Source organism: Petaurus breviceps, unplaced genomic scaffold (genome assembly GCF_028583685.1).
Source record: "Petaurus breviceps papuanus isolate PSGF00001 unplaced genomic scaffold, PetGlider_PUasm1.0 220, whole genome shotgun sequence".
NCBI classification, from domain to species: Eukaryota; Metazoa; Chordata; class Mammalia; order Diprotodontia; family Petauridae; genus Petaurus; species Petaurus breviceps.
The window spans coordinates 20,789,928-20,813,027 of NW_027185876.1; the positions used below are offsets into that span (position 1 = coordinate 20,789,928).

Here is a 23,100-nt window from a genome sequence, read left to right on the forward strand (position 1 = left end):
TCTCTCTCTCTCTCTCTCTCTCTCTCTCTCTCTCTCTCTCTCTCTCTGTCTGTCTCTCTCTCTCTGTCTCTCTCTCTGTCTCTCTCACACACACATACACACGTATTTGTATGTGTGAATTACAAAGTACTTTTCATATATTAACTCGATGAAGTTCACTCAAGCATTCCAAAATTATATTTCTGTATTCCAGACCTGGTTGAAAGGGATAAGTGACTTCCTGAATTCTTTTCTTTCTCTAAATGAAAATAGAGAAGACACAGGTAGCAGGTGATTTCAGGGATACACACTTGTACAGGGTGTGTATCCACATGCACATGCTCACACACATATACACATATACATGTATACATAGTTACATTATTAAATGTAAATTAACATTAATAATTAAATTATTAAATAATAGATTTAAAATTTAAATAAAATAACATTAAAATTAACATTAATGATTCCATTTTGTCTTTACCATTTTGTGAAGTTAAGTTTCAACTCCATATTAGTCACCTACTTTTAATGATTTCACAAGACTATTCCCTCTCCCCACTATCACCCAACTACAAGAATACACCTCAGTGTCTCCTGGCTTCCCTTCATCAATGAGAAATGATATATCTAAATCCCTATAATCCTATTTTTCACTCCTTTGAAATTGTAAATTAACTGTGAGAAACCAAACTTCTGGGTTTGGCTGTTGAGAGGTGGTACAGTGAATAGAACACCAGCCCTGGAGTCAGGAGGACCTCAGTTCAAATGTGACCTCAGACACTTGACACACCTGCTAGTTGTGTGACCTTGGGCAAGTCACTTAACCCCAATTGCCTTGCCTTCCCTCCTCAAAAAAAAGTAAAAAAATAAAATAAAAATCCAGTCTCAGAAATTTATTAGCTGTATGACTTGAAGTAATTTACTTCACCTCTGTTTATCCCAGTTTCCTAATCTAAAATAATAGTAATAATAATAGTACCCACCTCCCAGGGTTGTCATGAGGATTACAATCTTTTTTAAATTGTTGTGACTACCATTTTTGGGAACTCTTCCCCAACTCCCTTCCCTATCAAGCTCAAACCAGCCTAACACCTGTAATCCCGGTCCCCTAGGAAACTCACCAACAAAACAGACCTAGTCTGCCAGAAAGGCCCGCCAAGTCAGGCCTGTCCAAGCCTGACACAAAAACCTGCCAAGCAGAACACCACAGCTCCTCACCTTTACCTAGGAACCAATCAGGGGATTTTTACTGTTTGGGTAACTGAAGAGTCATTAAGCAATGCTATCCTTTGCCTTCTGTATTTTCCCTGCTTGCGCCCCTTGGCAACAGTTATGTTGTGGCTTTTGTCTATATAAACACTGAGATGTATATGCTTGGGGCTGCTTGATTTGGGTACATGCTCCTTGCAGTCCGCGGGTTCATTAAAGCTCCACTTAAAATGATTAATGGTCTCATCTCACTGATTCTCATTACAGCTAAATCTTTAAAATTTTATTTTTTCCAATTACATATAAAGACAATTTTAATGCCCATGTTTAATAAAATTTTGAGCTCCAAATTTTCTCCTTTCCTTCCTCCTTCCCTCCCTTCCCACGTTCTTAAGATAGTAAGCAATTTGATATAGGTTATATTTGTGCAATCATGTAAAACATATTTCCATATTAGTCATTTTGTGAAAAAAGAAACAGAACAAAAGGGGAAAAAACCACGAAAAATATAAAGAAAGTGAAAATAGTATGCCTCAAACTGCATTCAGACTCCATCAGCTGTTTCTCTGGATGTGGAGAGCATTTTCCATCATGAGTCCTTTGGAACTGTTTTGGATCATTTTTTTTTTTTTTGCTGAGAAGAGCTAAGTCAATCATAGTTGATCATTGCACATGCCATGACTGTGTACAATGTTCTGGTTCTGCTCACTTCACTCAGTATCAGTTCATTTAAGTCTTTCCAGGTTTTTCTTGCTGTTTATTATTTCTTATATATAGCACATTAGTATACCAGTTATACTAATATACCACAATTTGTTCAGCCATTCCTCAATTGATGGGCATCCCCTCAATTTCCAGTTCTTTGCCACCACAAAAAAAAAAACTGCTATTAATATTTTTATATGTGTAAGTCCTTTCACCCTCTTTTTAAAAAATCTCTTTGGGATACAAACTTAATAGTGGTATTGCTGTATCAAAGGATTTCTTTCTTTTTTCCAAATGCTTTATTAATTTCTGGTTTACATCATTCATTTCTGCCAAATTTTGAGTTACAAATTTTCTCCCCGTTTTTCCCTTACCCACCACCCCAAAATAGCAATCCCACAGGATATCCCCTCCTCCAATCTGCTCTCTCCAATATCTTCTCCCATATACCTTCGACTTTTCTAGTAGGGAATGGTGGATCTCTATGCCCCAGTGCCTGTATATCTTATTTCCCAATTACATGTAAAATGGTATTAATAATAGTATACAAATATTTTTGAACATTTGATTTAAAAACTTTGAATTCCAGATTCATTCCCTTCCTCCCTTGTCACCCACCCTTACTGGGAAGATAAGCAATTCAGTATAGGTTGTACATGTGTAGCTATGCAAAACATTACCATAGTAGATATATTGTAAAAGACTGACTATATTTCCCTCCCTCCTATCCCACCTCCCACTTGTTCTGTTCTCTACTTTGATCCTGTCCCTTTTCAAAAGTGGGTGCTTCCAACTTCCCTCCCCCTCTGAGCCTGCCCTCTCTTCCATCATCCTTCCTCTCATCCCCTTCCCCCCTACTCTCCTGTAGAGTGAGATACCCTATTTAGTGTGTATGTCATTCCCTCCCTGAGCCAAATTCAATGAGAATAAGGCTGACCCATTCCCTTTTGCCTTCCTATTCTTCCCCTCCATTGTAACAATTTTCCCTTGCCTCTTCTATATGATATAGTTTACCCCATTCTGTCTCTCCCCATCTCCTCTCATTATATTCCTCTCTCACCTCTTAATTTCACCTTTTAAGTGTCATCTCTTCCTATTAATTTGGTCCTGTGCCCTCTATGTATACCTGTAAGCATATATACACACATTCACATATGTATTCATATGCCCATATAACCTCCTATATAGACACATATACATATATATTTCTATTCCCTTCAACTATTTTCATACTGAGAAAAGTTTCATCAGTTAAAATGATCATTTTTCCATGTAGGAATGTAAATAGTTCAACTTTGATGAGTTCCTTATGATTTCCCTGTTTACCTTCTCATGCTTCTCTTGCTTCTTGTATCTGAATGTCAAATTTTCTATTCAACTCTGGTTTTTCCATCAAGAATACTTGAAAGTCTTCTATTCCACTGAATGACCATATTTCCCCCTAAAACATGATATACTCAGTTTTGCTGGGTAGGTTATTCTTGGTTGTAATCCCAGCTCCTTTGACCTCCAGAATATCATATTCCAAATCCTTCAATCCCTCAATGTAGAAGCTGCCAGATCCTGAGTTATCCTGATTGTATTTCCACAATATTGAAATTGTTTCTTCCTGGCTGCTTGTAATATTCTCTCCTTAATCTGGGAATTCCAGAACCTGGCTATAAAATTCCTAGGAGTTTTCTTTCTGGGATCTTTTTCAGGAGGGGTTGGGTAGATTCTTTCAACCTCTATTTTGCCCTCTGGTTCTAAAACATCAGGGCAGTTTTCCTTGAGAATTTCTTGGAGGATGATTTCTAGGTTCTTTCTTTGATTATGGCTTTTGGGTAGTCCAATAATTTTTAAATTATCTCTCCTGGATCTATTTTCCAGGTCAGTGGTTTTTCCCATGAGGTATTTCACATTGCCTTCTATTCTTTCATTTGTTTGGATCTGTTGAACAGCATCTTGATTTCTCAAAAAGTCACTAGCTTCCATTTGCTCCAATCTAATTCTGAAGGAATGATTCTCCTCAGTGAGCTTTTGATATTATTTTTCCATCTGGCAAATTCAGCTTTTTAAGGCATTCTTCTCCTCATTGCCTTTTTGAGCCTCTTTTGCCATTTGAGTTAGTCTATTTTTTAAGGTGTTATTTTCCTCAGTCAGATTATTGACTCTCATTTCATAATTTTCTTGCATCGTTCTCATTTCTCTTCCCAATTTTTCCTCCATTTCTCTTATTTGCTTCTTAAGGTCCTCTATGGCCTGTAACCAGCTCATATTTTTCTTTGAAGCTTTTGGTGCAGGAGTTCTGACTTCACTATCTTCCTCCTGTTCCATGCTTTGATCCTTTTTGTCGCCAAAGTAGGAGTGTAAAGTTGTTTATTTTGCTTCCTTTGCCTGCTCATGTTGCCACTCAATCATTTGACTCCTGGGCTTTTTGCCACAGTAGGACTCTGCCACCACATAGGGGAGCTTCATCCCAAATGCTGGGGTGTATCAAAGGATTTTATGCATGGTTTTATAGCCCTTTGAACATAGCTTCAAATTGCTCTCCAGGAAGATTGGATCAGTTCACTACTCCACCAATAGTGCATTAGTGTCCCAATTTTCCCACATCCCCTTCAACAGTTATCATTTTCCTTTTCTGTCATATTAGCCAATCTTATAAGTGTGAGGCAGTACCTCAGAGTTGTTTTAATTTGCATTTTTCTAATCAGTAGTGATTTAGAGCTTTTTTATGACTATAGATAGTTTATTTCTTCATCTGAAAACTTCATATCCATATCATATTTCTTCCTGCAATTCATATTCTTCATATTTACTTATCAGTTGGGGAATGACTCGTATTCTTACAAATTTGACTAAGTTCTCTATATATCTGAGAAAGGAATCCTTTATCAGAGACACTTACTGTAAAAACTGTTCCCCAACTTTTTGATCTAGGTTGCAGTCCTGGGTGGGAGTCCTGGGGTGAGGAGGAGTGCTGGTGTGGTAAAGCTTGTGGCAGGGATGGAGAGAGAATCCTTCAGTTCTAAGGCAGAAAAGAGTACTTGTCATCACTCACAGACCAGAGCACAGACAAGGAAAGGAGTAAACACTTCTCCTTTGAGCATTACAACCTTGGAAGAACTTAAAATTTACAAGTCCATAGAAGTATCTCTGAAAACAGCTACACAAAACCCCTGAAGCTTGGGATAGTACACTCTCCATACTATGAGCAGAGTCCTACCTTAACAAAGAGCTAAAAAGTCAGGTAATTGACAGGGAAAATGAGCAAAGAACAGGAAAAAAAATCAGACTATAGAATCTTATTTTGGTGACAAGGGAGATAAAAACATACAACCAGAAGAAGACAACAGAGTCAAAGCTCCTACATCCAAAGCCTCCAAGAAAAATACAAATTGGCTATGGAGGAGCTCAAAAAGGATTTTGAAAATCAAGTTAGAGAAGTAGAGGAAAGATGGGGAAAAGAAATGAGAGCGATACAAGAAAATGATGAAAAATGAGTCAACAACTTGCTAAAGGAGATCCCAAAAATGCTGAGGAAAATAACACCTTAAAAATAGACTAATGCAAATGGCAAAAGAGATCCAAAAAGCCAATGAGGAGAAGAATGCCTTAAAAAGTAGAATTGGCAAAATGGAAAAGGAGGTCCAAAAGCTCACTGTAGAAAATAATTCCTTAAAAATAAGAATGGAGCAAATGGACACTAATGACTCTATGATAAATCAAGAAATTATAAAGCAAAACCAAAAGAATGAAAAAAATAGAACACAATGTGAAATATCTCATTGGAAAAACAACTGACTTGGAAAATAGATCCAGGAGAAAGAATTTAAAACTTACTGGACTAACTGAAAGTCATGATAAAAAAAAACCTAGACATCATCCTTCAAGAAATTATTAAGAAAAACTGCCCTGATATTCTAGAACGAGAGGGTAAAATAAAAATTGAATGAGTCCACCAATCACCTCCTGGAAGATCCCAAAAGGAAAACTCCAAATTCCAGAGTTCCCAGGCCAGGGAGAAAATATTGCTAGCAGTCAGAAAGAAACATTTCAAGTATGGTGGAAACACAATCAGGATAACACAAGATTAAGCAGCTTCTACTTTAAGGAACCAGAGGGCTTGGAATATGATATTCTGGAGGTTAAAGGAGCTAGAATTAAAATTAAAAATCACCCACTCAGCAAAACTGAGTATAATCCTTCAGGGTAAAAAAATAGACATTCAATGAAATAGAGGACTTTTAAGCATTCTTGATGAAAAGACCAGAGCTGAATAGAAAATATGACTTTTAAATACAACACTCAAGAGAAGCATGAAAAGCTAAACAGGAAAGAGAAATCGTAAGGGACTTATTAAAGTTGAACTATTTATATTCATGGAAAGATGATATTTGTAACTCATGAGACCTTTCTCAGTATTAGGGTAGGTGGAGGGAATATGTGTGTGTGTGTGTGTGTCCTCTGTCTATATGTTTATATACATATAAATATATAAAAATATATAGACAGAGGGCACAGGGTGAGTTGAATATGAAGGGAGGACATCTAAAAAATAAAATTAAGTGGTGAGAAAGAGGAATGTACTGGAAGAAGGAGAAAGGGAGAGGTAAATTATCTCACATAAAAGAAGTAAGAAAAAGCTTTTACAGTGGAGGGAAAGAGGGGGAAGGTGAGAGGGAATAAATGAACCTTACACCCATTGGCTTTGGCTTAAGGAGGGAATAACAAACACCCAATTGGATATGGAAATCTATTTTACCCTACAGGAAAATAGGGGGGAAGGGAATAAAAAAGAGATAGAAGGAAGGAAAGTGGGGGAGGGATAATCAGAAGCAAACACTTTTGAGGAGGGTCAGAGTTAAAGGAGAGAATAGGGGGGTGGTATAAGATGGAGGGAAATATAATTAGTCTTTCACAACATGACTATTACAGAAGTGTTTTGCATGACTACACATGTATAACCTATATCAAATTGTTTGCCTTCTCAATGAAGATGTGTGGGGAGGGAGGGAGAGAATATTGAACTCAAAGTTTTTAAAATGACTGTTAAAAATTGCTTTTAAATGCATCTGGGAAATAAGATATATAAGCAATGGGGTATAAAAATCTATCTTGACCTACAGGAAAATAGAAGGGAAAGGAATAAGAGAAAAGAGGAGGGTGATAGAAGGGAGGGCAGATTGGGGAAAAGGGTAATCAGAATGCAGACAGTTCTGGGGTGGGGGGAGGGGAGAGGTGGGGAGAAAATTTGGAATTAAAAATCTTGTGGAAGTGAATGTTGAAAACTACAAATAAATTCATTAATAAAAAGATTTTTAAAAATGCAGATTCCAAATCAAAACGTGATTCTATAAAGATGGTGAGGTTCTCTAGATGTGTTTATTGGTGAATGACATTGTACTAATTGTATTGAGTTCCTAACATTTCAAGGGTGATTCAACATAATTCAAAAGAATTCAGCCTAGAAGGAAAGACCAAGAAGAATCATAATAATAATAATATATTATATATTCATAATCATAATAATAATAGCTCATTGAGCATGTATTTTGGATAGACACTCCAGATGAACAGTGAATGACACCTGGAATTAAAGAGGAGGAAGAGATTGGACCATATTACATATAGGAAATTATACAATGTACTTAATCATCCCAAACTTCTCCATGAAGGAAGGACCTGTTCTTTTTATTTTATTTTATTTTTTGCTTTTTGGAGGGCAATTGGGGTTAAGTGACTTGCCCAAAGTCACACCGCTAGTAAGTGAAGCGTCTGAGGCTCGATTTGAATTCAAGTCCTCCTGACTCCAGGGCTGGTGCTCTATTCACTGCGCCACCTAGCCGCCCCCAAGGCTCATTCTTTTTAACATCCATATTCTTCCATTGATGTTATATGGCCACAAATCATGGGATTGCAGTCTCTGAAGAGTTAAAATTGCAGGTCATCCAAAGGGAGATGGAAGGACATTTGGTAGGCATGAGTAAGCTGCAGTGTGCCACCAACAAAGAAATGTGGACACAAAGAAATAGGTGACAGGAAAAGGAGGTAAGCCAGTCACATAATGACACTGGGAGAAAACCAATGGATGGTCTGCATGCTCCATGAGTATTTATCACAAGTGTCAAGATATCCAGGGGAGGGTCTCATCACATTGGCTAGAACTTCTTTGAAAGATTTATAGGAAGACATGAACTCAGATGGAATAGAATGAGGGGTAGATGAGTTGTAATGGAAACTATTGGAAGGAGTACTCACACCCAGGAGGTCACAGATACATCATAACATGAGTACTTTGTACAGTGCCTTACAAATTTATTGTTGCTGTTGTTGTTTAGTCATTGTCAATCGTGTCCAACTCTTCATGACCCCATTTGAAGTTTTCTTGGCAGATGCTGGAGTGATATGCCATTTCCTTCTCCTTATTTTATAGATGAAGAAACTGAGGGTTAAGTGACTTGCCTAGGGTCACACAACTAATAAGTATCTGAGGCTGGATTTGAACTCATGAAGGTATGTCTTCCTGATTCCAAACTCAAGTGCTATATCCACTAGTGCCACCTACTTGCCTTGCATATATTAAACACTTAATGCCTTGCTGACTAGATTGAAGGTAAATGAAGAAAAAAAGAGCCTGTTTGATTTTTGTCTCTGTATCCCCAGTATCAAGTATAGTGGTGTAATGTAATGCCAAGGAAAGGCAACTTCCCAAGGTTCAAAATACCAGCATAGGTGCTCTCCATTTTATTCAGTGACAAATCAAGAACAGAGAAGATCAAAACATGACATCATTCCAAATACAGCATTTACTAAGTGTGATTAAATAATCTCCAAGTACTACCCCGCCCCAGGACCTTCCAATCATTCAATCAATTACAAAGTCCCTGTTCTAAATACTACTCCACCCCTAGGCTGTACCTTCATTTAGTCCACCACAAAGCCCCTGTTCTCAAATGGAGATTAGTTTCCAATCATAAGTAAAGTACCTTCATTTGTTCAATCACAGAGCACAAAAAGGTCAAAAGTTCCCCACCCCTGGATCACAATTGAATCTACCCCAGAGTTACATCAAGTTTAAGCACAGCACTTAATACTCAAATGGAGGTCTTTTCTTCATCTTGACACGAGGCAAGTTCTCAGCAATCTTAGTTCCTGGGGAGACAAGGCTTAGCAAGGCCACAAGATACATTGCCAGTCTCTTCATTAATTCATCCTCTGTCTGCAGAACAGTCCTAGAACCCCTGAAAACATTAGCAAAACCCTCTCCCAGGATTTCTGTAAACATACAACAAGAAAATCCTTCTTCAGGGCTTCTGAACCAACAGAAAGGTTCCCAGACCCCTGCAACAACAGCACTGTCCTTCACCAGTGGACAGTATTCACTCTGTCTGCAGGACAGTCTCCAGACCCCTGCCACAACAGCACTGTCCTTCACCAGTAGACAGTATTCACTCTCTGTCTGCAGGACAGTCTCAAGAGCTCTGAACCAACAGAAAGGTTCCCAGATCCCTGCAACAACAGCACTGTCCTTCACCAGTGGACAGTATTCACTCTCTGTCTGCAGGACAGTCTCAGGAGCTCTTAGCCGACAGCCAGGTTCCAGGACTTCTTCAACAAAAGGACTGTCTTTCACCAGTGGACAAATCTGGCAAAACAACATCAAAACAGACAGACAAAGTACCAGCCAAACAGCCATGTCTCCTCAGTCCTTGGCAGCTCCGGGGGCAGGTCTCAAAAGTCCAGGGTGATTCAAAATGGCCCTCAGCAATCCTCTCAGTATCTCTCTGCCTCCACGAGGGTGCTGCTTCCAAAAAGTTCCTCTGCCTCTCTCATGTCTCTCCAAATTACGTCACCAGCTCCTCCCAGTTCAGGACTTTCTTTTCACATCAACAAGTCCATCCCACAGGTGGTATTAACAAGCTCTGGGTTTTAACACAATCAATTTGAAAACCAAGCCAATACAGGGGGATCTTTATATTCCATTACTATCACAAGTGGAGAAAAGGAAATAAAATGGTATTGATACTTTGATTTATTTGTAGTTTGATTATAAGATTAAACTCCCCTTTTAGAGAAAAGCTAATCCTAACAGCCAAATCAGACTAATATAGATAATCTCTTAAGTCTAGTTTACCTACAGATTTAGTGAATAGCTGGATAAGAAGACTGTATCATTCAGTGGTAGATACTTAGGGGAAGATATAATAAAATAATCATAGGATTACTCTTTTAAAAAGCTAAATCCCCCATCCCAACAGAAAGAGGGATTGACTAGAGGCAAAGTCTCCCTTTCTGGCAGCTGGTTAACCAGAGACTAATTATCTCTTTCCTGTCTTAGTGGATAAACTCCCTTTTTTTCCATGAGCTAGAGTCTAAACTGAGTAATGGAATCTTCCAAAGAATTTGGGGGTGGGCAGAGGGTAACAGATAACTGCTAACCATAGGTTCCTCTTTCCCAATACACTTTCTGGCTACAATAGGCATCACCTGTAAGACTTCTGGGGTAGGATTAAGAAAGCCTGGGGAGAGACTAACTAGTCAAGTGACCTATCTTGTCCAATTGAATTATGTTCAAAACAGGTTTCTGTTTTTTTTTTTTAATTCCTCTTTTCTATTATAAAAATCAACTCTGTAAATCACTTTAGGTCTCTGACCTCTGAAGAGTCATGTGACCTGGTTTGGCATGCAAATTAAATCATATATTGCTGGGTGATTTTGTTCTCAGTTTTCTTTTTATTTCAGATAATCAATTTTACTAGTGGCTTGCTCAGAATAGGTGCTTAATATAAATGGAATTGAATTCCTCTTCACCCCATTATGTATCCAGCATGATCTTCTAATTTGAGAAATTCCGTCCAGTACCTTTTGTTTCTCTTTCCCAACTAGACTAAGTATTTAGCTGACTAAGGAAGAGAGGAAAGAAGAGAACAATTTAAACAATAAAAATTACACAGTAAAGACAAAGAACTTTGAAAGCTATAAAAACAATGACCAATACCGTGACCGTCTGTGATTCCAGAGGACCAAGGATGAAGCATACTATCCATGACAGAGCAGTGATAGATTTAGGGTGCAGAATGACACACAGATATTTTCATATGTAGCCAAAGAGGGAATTTGTTTTCCTTGACTATGCATATCTGTTGTAAGGTATTTGTTTTTCTTTTCTTTTTTCCCCCAATGAGGTGAAGAGGAGGGAGAGAAAATAGATTTCTGTTAATTAAAAAAAAAAGCAAATGACTTAAAGAGAGGCTGGGGGTGCCACAGATGTGGAATGTGGCATGCACTTTCAACTGCAGTCACTGAATTACTAGTTTTGCTTGATTGTTTTACTTTATTGCAAGAGAACTCTCACTGAATGGATTACCTAGAAATGTTTGTAACACAAAAACATAACAGGTCAATAAAACTGAAGAAAAGAGATGCTGGGAACTCTAGGTCTGCAAGATACCAAGTTAAAGTCACTGTGTGTGTGTGTGTGCGCGTGCACAGCTAGATGAAATGATGAACTTAAGAATCTGAAAGACTTGAATTCAAATCCAGCCTCAGACACTAGCTCTGTGACCCTGGACTTAACCTCTGTCTCCCTCAATTTCCTTATCTGTAAACAGTGATAATAACAGCACCTATAATACAGGGGTATGGGATGGATGGAATGAGATATTTGTAAATTACTTTGCAAACCTCAAGGCATTATATAAATGCTGTAATCATAATCATAAATTATATTATTAATATAAATTCACCATCTCCATCATCTTCCTACATTCTACTCTCTTTCCCACCAGAAACCAATGACCTCTTCTGGAATTCAAATTGACCAGTTAAACTTTTTCAAATGTTGTGCCAAAAGTCACTTGCAATGATTGGGAGGAGAGGAGGGGGAGAGTGTAGATATGAGTTTTCTTTTCTTGCTTAGGGGAAGACATGAGCAGCAAATGAACTGAAGTGATGGGAATTTTCTGGTTTTGGTGGCAGCCTCTGAAATGCAAGATGTGGTGGTAAAGAATGAAAAAAAGGTACTAGAAAGTTCTGTGTGCAGCCTTTAAAGGGAGAACTAAGGTTCCAGACCCTTCTGCAGTAGCTCCTTACCTGGCCCTTGAGGGTGAAAAAGATGGCAGACTCCAAAATGTGGCACCAAGATTTTTTATGCTTCAAATATTTTAACAATCTCTCTCCTTCACACAAATGTATGTATGCCTGAAACCAAGATAAGGAGGCATCACAGCAGGCAAGGTCAGGCTTCCCAGGAGGGTCTTTCTCCACATTTAACCAGAAAAAAGAACAGCAAGCAACAATTGCCAAGTTTCACCCCTGCCTCCAACCCTTTCTTAGCTCTCAGCTCTGGGGACATGGCCAATTCTCTACAAAGCTTCTCTCACTGGAAGTCGAGGCTTGCAAAGCAACATTCAATAGGACTTACACACCTGCTGGACAAATTCCAGCCAGCCTCAGGTTCCAGAGCCCAGCACAGTGAATTTGGTCATCTTCATTTCAATTTTTTACTTCCACAAAAGGCAATAAATTCTCGAAAGGATATGGATATCCATTGTTGGATAAAGATAGAACGAGAGTGTTTCTCTCCTCACCCCCCACAACTCTTCCCAGCATTTTGACTCATTAGATAGGGTCCAGGGCCTGGAGTCAAGAAGACCTGAATTCAGATCTGACTTTGACACTTACTGGGCAAGTAAATCACTTAATTTTTCTGCCTCAGTTTTCTCATCTGTACAATGAGGAAAATAATAGCCCCTATCTCCCAGGGTTGTGATGAGGATCAAATGAGATAACCCTAAAGGGCTTAGGACAGTGCCTGGCACATAGTAGGTGGTATAGAAATGTTAGTTGGGGTTACTATTATTATTATCCTCAAGTTCTCACACTAGACCATATTCTCTGAAGATTCTCCCTTGGGTGATTGTGTTGGGTGCTAAACCTAAGACACATATAGCCAGCTTGTCAGAAACCCCTTGTGGAATGGAAAGAGGAAATGATTTGAATTCCCAAGAGAATATGTTCTTTATTTCTCCTTAATCTTGTTTCCTTCCCCATCAACTGACCCCCATAATATTTTTGACACTGATGAAATCTGATTCAATTCAATGACAAAGGAAACTTTGAAGAAGGGAGAGGGGATTGTCAAAATAGGTCAAATGTACAGTCTGAAAAGTGTATATGGAAAAAGAGAGGAGTCCACTGGCAGGCAGGTAGGCAGCTCCAATCTCTCCCAACTTACTTGGATGGGCGTGGTGGTGCTTATTTGATGACTAATTTGAATGTCAGGTCTTTTTCAGAATGAACAGACAACTACTATCTTCTTCTGCCTCTGAGTCTTAACCCCTACTTCCCCCAATTACTCCATAGCTCTAGTTGCTTGGTTCCTACAACAGCATAATGTCTCTGATAGTTGCTGTATCTTAGAATTCTGTCTACATGGTCCATGGGAGCTGTGAGTGGGTGGCTCACTGGACTGTAAGCAACAGAAGCAAATCAAACAATAGACCTTAGAGGGATTTGTCTAGGGTGCTTGGAAATTCTTGGGAAGGGGCTATCAAGAGGAATAAGGGAAAAGTCCTTTCTTTCCTTAGTCTTAAACCCCTTTCTCAGTGCCATATTTTCACCACTGTGCATATGGATAGATAGGTTCTAGTGTTGTGGTTCCTGGTATTATTCTCTAGAGATATACATAGTAATTTTGGCATCATGGATAAACAGCATGGCCTCAAAAAACATGGCCTCAAATCAACTTTTAAGTCATTATATAAAAATAATATAAGAAGTAATTAAGCTAATTAAGTTGAGGGTGAAGTTACTTTAATGGCTCACAGATAAGTATTACCATTACCTGGCATCTGGTAACTTCCTATTTTATTGAATTATTCTCACTAATTAGGGGCCAAGTTTAGTTGTTTTTGTGCTGCCAAAGGAATGCACGTGCCATTATCATGTAACTATAACACATCTGAAAATTGCATATTCCTTTAACATAATTATTTTAAAGTCTGACACTATCAGAACTTACCAAGTAGTTATCATTTAGGTTGATATAACCAGCTACAATTTCTAGGTAGTAATATAAGGCTTTGTCCAATTCTTCTAGAACTGTAAAATGGTAGGCAAGAGGCAATAAAACAGATTCCAATACCTCCTGACACTGACAAGATTCTATAGGGGGGTGTATTTCATCAGCTGCAGTTATTTTTTCTAAAGTGACGTCGAAGAAATACAAGATCTTTTCTCCTATTTGTTCAGGGCTGGTAAAGAAAAACAGATAGTGATAACAACTTAAAATAACACCCTGTGTTTTCAGCATCAAAATCTCTTGCCTATTACACAGCATCATAATATAACAGAATCTGTTCTGGATTCTACTTCTGCCTTTATCAGACCAAATCACATCAAATGACAGGTTTGACAGATCCATTTACCTCACCTCCCTCAATTATCTGGAAAATGGAAGACTGATGATACTGACTTTCAAATGTCTCTAGGAGGGTTTCTTGTTCATTGGTCCTTTATTGTATTACTGTACCTGAGATCATCTGTCAAAACATCAGATATCTTTGGAAGTCTTTCTTTGTTTTGGAAGACCTCTTTTGTCCCTAGGAAGCAATGAACAATCAGTTACTTGGCTCATTTCAATGCCTCACAGTGACGAAATAATGAACTGATAACCTTGAACAAAAGTGAGATCATATTTTAACAGAGAGATGTAATGGAGTCATAACAAGGCAACCCCTTGGCACCAATATCTCAGACAAAGCCTCCCTCCAGAATATAGGCTTGTCTTACCAGATTTCAGAATGCTGTGAAATCTACAAATAACCCAGAATAGAAGGGAATAGAATCTCTAATGTGCCTGAGAGATTGTACGTAGGCCAACTCCTTCATTTTCTGGGTGTGACTTGGTGTGGTATGACTTGGCTAATTAGTGGCAGAACGAGGCATAGATTTTAAGTCTTCTCCCAGTCTCATGCTTTCCCCATTGAATCATATGGATTTATAGGAAAAAAAAATTATGTGGATTTTTCCCTTTATTTTTCTATGTTGGTTCATCCTCCCCTTAAATAAGGGTGAGAGATGGAAAAAAGAAAAGTTTAGGTTTTCACAGCTTAGATTCGTTTCCTCTTCTCTCAAATGAGAGGTGCTTTCTAGGGACCTTCCTTCCTGTGATTCTCGAGGGAACCCAATGGCAGACTTGACACATCTAAATTGTGTTTCATTTTGCTGGTTGCCTGTTGGACCTTGGGGGAATCATTAAGCTTCCATTTTTCCATTTAAAAAAGAGGAATTCTATTAATTCTCCTCTACTTCATAGTATAATTATGAGAGAATGAGATGTCCACAAAATGCTCTTAGCATCTCAGAAAGCATACACATGAGATTCCATTATGTCAGTCTGTCATCTCAGGGCTGTAGAAAGAAATACTCTCAGTGAAAACTAGAAAAATGTTAATACAACTCTGAGTTGATCTACAAAGATGGCCGTGTGGTATAATGGGTGGATAGCTAGGCCAGGAGTCAGGAATACCTGGATTTGAATCCTACTTCAATCTGTTATCCATGAGATCTTGAGTAAATCACTCAACTTTTCTGGGCCTCAGTTTCCCCATCTGTAAAATTATTCCATGACCTTTAGTTTTCAATCTATGATCCTATGATGAAGCTTTATCGGGTTCAAGAGACACTTAAATTTGTTTCCACAGAAGGACATAGTATTTCTCAAGGGGTGGGCAGTCCTAGAGTCCCACAGCTATGGGGGGTCTTAGAGGTGATCTTGTCTAATCCTCAAGTCTAAGCTAGATGCAGTGAACTATCATTTAGGCTGCACAGTGTTATAGACCCCATCCCATCCTAGAATCAATCTCTGGAGTTCCCATTTTGGTTTTAGATAGGAATAAAATTGTTTTACTTTTAATTCCATGGGTATGAATCATCTTCTTAACTGCATCCAGGTCTAAGGTATTCAGCCGAATGTCCACAACATAATGGTGGAAGGGGATGAAGTCCCCACTTCCACAGTTCTCGCACTTGTGGGCACTTTCCTCTAGGAAACGGGCACATTTCACATGTAGAGCTATCTTCTGATCCTTGAGCCATAGCTCATAGGCTATCTTCTGCATTATGGGTTTGCAGAATCTCAAGATCTGGCACTGAGTCATTTCATTCTCTGATACAGAAATCTCTCTGATGGATTCTAAAGGGAACAGAACAGTTTTATTAGCTGGACTGTGGGAAAAAGCTACCTGTTGATTTGACATGGACTTTTTAGAATTGAGAGTGGTTTTACTCAAGGAGAAAGGTGACTCAACTTTAGGGTCTACTCACCTGTCCTTGATGAGGCCTTCAAAACCAGGGAGCGGTGATGTACCTCAAATGTGGCACCCTTTCGTCTGGTTGCCAATCGAAGTTCTTTTGAGCTCTGGAAGCAATAGAAGATGCTGGATTGAACGAGAGTCGTCAGGGCTTCAACCATCATTTTCATGTTCCAACAAGGGAGAATTTCAAAAAGCAGTGTTGTACTAAAGGTCTGTCCAATAATGGCAGCACACCTCACCAACATCTGTTGAGAAAGGCTCATGCTATCTAATTGGACTAGGGAGATTTCTGCAAATGGAAAGCCAAAGAATATGTAAATTGTCACCTGCCTACATCAAGGAACATAGTAGATAAAAGCTAACATTCTTATTCTCTGAAGAGAAGCTTGTTTTCTTCTAAGAAACATTTTAAAAACCCACTTTGGGCCCAGCACCAGACTAAGGATATAAAAAATAACAGCCTGTTTTTATACAGCACTTTACACATTATCTCATTAAATCCTCCCAATAACCCTGAAGGATAGGTGCTATTATTATCTCAATTTTACAGATAAAGAAAACTGAGGGAGGAAAAGGTTAAATGACTTGCCCAAATTACACAGCTAATAAATGTCTGAGGTAGGATTTGAACTCAGGCCTTACTGACTCTAAGTTTGACTCTCTACCCACTGCATCACCTACAAGGATATAAAAGCAGTAGAAGACAGCTATCCTTTCAAGAAGCTCATAATCTATTAACTTTAGAACAATACAAGACTGTATAATCAGTTGCTACCTTGCATGTTCCAAAACAAACTACCAGGTAAAGCAGGGCATAGAGTGTTGGACCTGGAGTCAGAAAGACCTGAGTCCAAATCCTGCCTCAGACACTAGTTGTGTGCCCCTGGGTAAGTCACTTAACCTCTGTCTGCCTCAGTTTATTTGTCTGTAAGACATAATAAAAACTGTTACTTCCCAAGGTTCCATTAGATTGTGAGCTCCTTGAGGGCAGGAGCTGTCTCTTGCCTCTTTATGTATCCCTAGCACTCAGCACTGTATCTGGCACATAGTAGGTGCTTAATAAACGTTTACTGATTGTTTGTTATTGTGAGGATGAAAGGAGATGTTTTAAAATTCTTTGTAATTCTTAAAGAACTGTATCAATGTTGGGTATCATTATCATCATTGCTAAAGGAATCTCAAGCAGGGAAGCACGAATGTGAGCTGACTTAGTAGGGGAGGGGAGTTGCACAGTAGCTGTCTTCAAATACCTGCAGTGTTATTATTGAAGACAAATAAATAGCTTCTGTCTGTGGTCCTGAACTAACAGGAGGAGAGAAGCACTGCCTAGGGTCTGGAAGCCCACACATTGTAGCAAATAAAAGAAACAAAAAATTCAAAAAATTATGTCTATGAAGATACTGTAAATAACTGGGCAGCATTTCACCCTTCCAGTAACACCCCTTAACAACCTGGCTACCAAATCCCACTAAAGGAACCCAAAAGCATCAGTGATAATCTTGATTCGACCCTTTCTACCAGTGTGACTGGAAGATTTCGCAGAGATAGATTCTAAATGTGGAACACTGAATGAACTACCATGGAAATCAAGCTTCTTGGAAACCCTTGACCCAACTTCTTGGGTGATTGGTCTTAATATGCTGTATGTGTGTGTGTATGTGTGTGTGTGTGCGCGTGTGTGTCTGTCTGTCTGTCTCCCTTTCAGGGATTCCAATGATGGTAGACTTCTCAGGTTAAGGTCTGTTTTTTCTTATAGTTTTACATAGGAATAAGGAAGACTCAGCAGTAATTGCAGAACTGGTCAAGCTCCCAGAGGGAAGAGCAGACTGACAATCAGCCACCTCAAGTAACTTTAGCATGCTCACATATGCAGTAAGTTTCTGTGTCAGGATTTTTTTTAAAAACTAGGTCTTCTTGGCTACAAGGCCACTATATCATGCTTCCTTTCAATGGATGTAACAGAATGTGGTCTATTGAAAAGGAAGATATAGAAAATTTCAGGAAAGGAAGGATATTTGTTGTGAGAAGAATAAGGAGGCTGGTTATTGCTGTTCATCCTTTGTTCTCAATGACATCATGAGGGTGATGTCTTGAATTGTAAGTGAATTGGACTTAAGTAAGGCAGAGCTGTGCAGAGACTTTAGCCTCACTGTCTCCTCCAGAGTCAGCAGAGTCCAGTGGCAAGACAAAAATCAAAACACTGGCAATGGTCCAAGATGCACTGGATAACCTTGGTCTTTCTAAATTATAGTCTTTCTCAGCCCTCAGTTTGTCTGAAGAAACACCCATTTCAATGCCTAAGGGGTAGGTAATTGAGACAAAAGATGTTCTAATTTACCATCACAAAAATATCAGTGTGGGGGTGGCTAGGTGGCAAAGTGAGTAGAGCACCGGCCCTGGAGTCAGGAGGACCTGAGTTCAAATCCAGCCTCAGACACTTAAAACAAAAAAACTAGCCATGTGACCTTGGGCAAGTCAGCCCCAATTGCCCTCCCAAAAGCAAATGTGTGTGTGTGTGTGTGTGTGTGTGTGTGTGTGTGTATCAATGTGGGTGGGGAAGACCCTCAAATTCTCCACCAGAACAGAAAACATTTGCAATTTACATTCATTCTAAGTCATCAAAAACTTAACAATGAGCTGAAAACTATTATTGGCCATCCAATGAAAGCCACAATGATTTGGGTTTAAAGGCTAGTCAAATGGCTCCATTTGAAACAGTGTAGATCTAGCTCTGAAAAAGGAGGCTGGTCTGACTGCAATGGGGAATTTGTGTGGAGAGAGGTTCTTGCCAAATCTAGTAACCTTTTCTCAGACCTTATTTTCTTTAACCTCTATGATATATTTGACATTGTCAATAATCTTCTCCTTCTAGAAACTCTCCCCTTTTGTGAAAGAACACTACCTTTTCAATTCATCTCTCCTTCTTTCACTAGTTCCTCTTCTTTCCACCCCATAACTGAGAGAATTCTCCAGTATTCAGGCCTCAAGCCTCTCTGCTCTTCTTGCTATGTGCTGTCTTCCCCAGAGATTTACCCATATCTCTGGCTTCTAACACTGGGATGATGGGACCTGGACCCTGAATTTTCCCATACATTTCAGCAACCCAATCCCTGGCATCTCACCTGAGGCATCTGGTCCATCCCAACCCACCTAGTTACTCAATAATCTTTTTAATTGCCTTTTCACTGTGGCTCTCTGGCTCCTTTCATTGTCTGCACCTGGCCCACCCCAGGTATTTACTACTCCTTAATCCATCCAGCCGAATTCAGGCTCTGATTCACTTAGAATCTAGCCTGCTTCTTCTGGTGTCACAAATAAACCTGCCTACTTTAACTGAAGGAAGGCTTGAGTGGTTGAACTCTTTCAAGGCAGACCACCTGTACCCTTGCATTTCAGTATCCCAATATCCCAAACTGCAGAAATACTACTAGCCCCTTTATGCTGATAACTGCCAAATCTTCACAGCTATGTCTCTAGTAAACTTCTTATCCAAATTCTAATATCATAATGTCTACCTGTTTGCTGGATATTTCTACCTAAATGTTTCTCTATAATTTTCAATTCAGTATATATCTAGGACTTGAAACTTGTCCTTTCCCTTTCTTCTTCCCTTAACAAACACCAAACAAAACAGATTTGGTTCTATATCACTTTTTTATCTTAATAAACACAATATATGAAATATAATTGAATCTTTTTTTGAAAATGGATAATTCTTTGGTGCCTTAAGGTCATCATTTTGAACACTAATTCTTATTATACACAACTAAAGATTTAGGTGTAGAAGGCATAGGAGATTGAGTTGAATATATATTACATTAACTAGTTATGGGACCTTGTGTGAATAAATTCACTTTTCTATATCTCAGTTTCTTTTTCTAGAAAATGACTGATCTTCAAAGTCCCTTCTACCTCCTAAAATCTTATCATTCTATGATACCATGACATTCTCTGGGAAGTACAGCTTTAAAAAAAATCTCTGCTATCAGATTTGGGGGAATAATTCTATGTTGAGCCATGATCACTCAAAAAAGTGTGGTCTAACCATTTATTGAGAAAAAATAGATGCATGAAGAATGCCTCTCAAACCACCAAAACTCCCTAATAGGGCCAGAACCACATTAAAATGTAATTGGGAAATGTATAACAAAATAAATAAAAATATAATACAACATAAAGTTATTTTGTAGGTTTCTAAGACAATTTCCTGACTACCTCCCTCCCTTTCCCCCCACCTCCGCCCCATATCATCTTATTTGAGTTTGACACCACTGGTCCAGATTATGATATTCAGTTGAATGGAATGTGTACACATCTATAGAGATATACATGCATGCAACACATGCATGCATACATATATGTACACACATACATACATATATGCATATACCCTCATACATACTTTTCCATCATGGACAGATACTGCAGATGGAGAGTGGCTAGACCCAAAACTGAACAGAAGAAGGATCTGATCCAGTAGTTCTTTCTTTCTTAGAAGTTAGCTTATCAAATCTAAGGGGGTCAAGGGACAAAGACCTTGTTTTTCTTTACCTTTTAATGTTGATGGGGGTGACATATCTTTTAATCTGACACCAGGTTCAATGTCACACACTTCTATTCTGTCCTGATGGGAAGAGAAATGAGCTAGATGTGAGCTCATCTGGGGCTTAGTGTAATTTTCTGTAGAGAAATAACAAAAATAAGAGAAGATGGGGGAAGGAAGAGAAAAGATGAAGGAAATTCATAATGTCATTCTCTTTTGTTATTAATTTTTTTTTTTGCTTTTTGGAGAAAGGAAGTTAGTGCAATTGAGGTTAACTGACTTGCCCAAGGTCACACAGCTAGTTTTGTGTTAAGTGTCTGAGGTCAGATTTGAACTCAGGTCCTCCTGACTTGAGGGCTGGTGCTCTATTCACTGCACCACCTACCCACCCCTGTAATTAATCTTGATGTTTGGAGAGGAACTGAGGCCACTCTAATGTAAACAGTCAACAAAGACTTTCTGTGGATTTATCTAGACATGAGGGGAGGCAGAAGAGGAAATGCTAACTGGTCTAAGTAGACTTTCCTTTAGGTAAACCCAAAAAATGAAAACCAAAATTTATGGGAAAAGATTGAGGGGAAATTAATTTTACAAAAAGATTCCCAATACCATCAGAACTTTTCCCAATTCAAATTTTGTTTTTTAGGAACACCCTATCTTGTTAGGTGAAACACACTTTCTTTTTTTTTTTTTTTAAAGCAATCTGGGTTAAGTAACTTGCTCCAGGTTACACGGCCAGTTATTTCTGGGTGTGGTGCTGAGTACCTGAGCCCGGATTTGATCCAGGTCATCCCGACACTGGAGCCAGTGCTCTTACTCACTGTGCTACCTGGCCGCCCCGTGAAACACACTTTCTTTATTCATGCGTACTTGCACACAGATTATATATACTTCTATAATATATTGTATCACATTCTATTATAGTACATTATTATATATTATACATATGCACATTCCTAAAAAAATATTTATGTATATGAACATACAAATGTGTAGATATACATGCACGTATTATATGTATACATACATACACCCATATGTATATGTATCTACATATATACATATACATCCTCTCTGTGGAAGATGGAATTATAGAAAGTATTCTTAATTTAGAATATTGATATACTTAAGTATTATTATTAGACCTGGATCTGTAACAAAATGGGAAAGCTTCCTAGTAGCAATTAACCATTGATTGCCATCCTAAACCACAAGATTCATTCCTTCATTCTAATAATTATAATTATTTATGGGGTAGCCATAGTGTGCAAGAGCCCTGTGGAGGATAGCAAGAAGTCTAAAATTTGGCTCTTGCCATTCAAAAGTTTATTAGCCTAGTTGGAGAAGTGACATGTACATAATTAATTACAAATGCAAAAGTAGCAATTTGTTGTTTTTGTTTTTATAGTATTTTTTTCTTTCTTTTGCTTTTTGGAGGGCAGTTGGGGTTAAGTGACTTGCCCAAGGTCACACAGATAGTTTTTGTGTTAAGTGTCTGAGGCCAGATTTGAATCCAGGTCCTCCTGACTCCAGGGCCGGTGCTCTATTCACTGTGCCACCTAGTTGCCCCTATATTTTTTAAATCAAATTGATTTTTGTTACATTTTAAATTAATTAATTTGTTACATTTTAAGTTTTGAACTGTCTCCCTCCCTCTCCGCCTTACACTATAGAGGGGCATCATTTAAGAGAGGGAGAGAGATCTATGCACACATATGTAAAACCATATGATTCATACTTCTATTTATCACTTCTTTCTCTAGAAGTAAATGGCATCTTCCTTCATAGGTCCTCTGTAGTTGATCTGAATATTTATAATACTCAGAATAGCTTAGTTTTCACTAAGTTTCACTACATTTAGGTAGAAATATCCAGCAAACAGGTAGACATTCACTTAGTTATTCTTCAGACAATATTGCCATTACTATATACAACTTTCTCTTGGTTCTGCTCATTTCACTCTTCATTATTTCATACCAGTCTTTTCACGTTTTTCTCAAATCAACCTGCTCATTATTTCTTGCAGCACAATAGTATTTCATCACAATCATATTCCCTAACTTCTTTAGCCATTCCCCAATTGATGGCTCTTTAACTAGAGTGGGAGATCACAGCTCAGAACATCTCATTTCTCACCTGGCTGCAATATTCTGGGACTTCTCTGATTTTTCTATGATGCTCCAGAGTTGAGTAATTTCCCCAGCTACCTTCTCTGCTGTTTTTCAGTTTTCTTTTCTGTTTTGTTGTTCCCTATTAGATTGTAAGCTCCTTGAGGGGCTAGCTTTCCTTCCTTCCTTCCTTCCTTCCTTCCTTCCTTCCTTCCTTCCTTCCTTCCTTCCTTCCTTCCTTCCTTCC

General features: G+C 38.5%; 1 protein-coding gene across 1 annotated transcript in view; it reads right to left on the reverse strand.

The window, feature by feature from the left end:
• Positions 1–23,100, reverse strand: part of ADCY10 (adenylate cyclase 10) — a 144,269-nt gene that overhangs the window by 20,138 nt on the left and 101,031 nt on the right. Inside the window, exons 18-22 of the mRNA XM_069094515.1 lie at positions 20,754–20,862; positions 16,213–16,491; positions 15,723–16,081; positions 13,907–14,287; positions 11,977–12,084 (exon numbers count right to left, since the gene is read on the reverse strand). Coding sequence (XP_068950616.1) covers positions 11,977–12,084; positions 13,907–14,287; positions 15,723–16,081; positions 16,213–16,491; positions 20,754–20,862 — 1,236 coding nt within the window. The remainder of the gene's footprint in view (positions 1–11,976; positions 12,085–13,906; positions 14,288–15,722; positions 16,082–16,212; positions 16,492–20,753; positions 20,863–23,100) is intronic.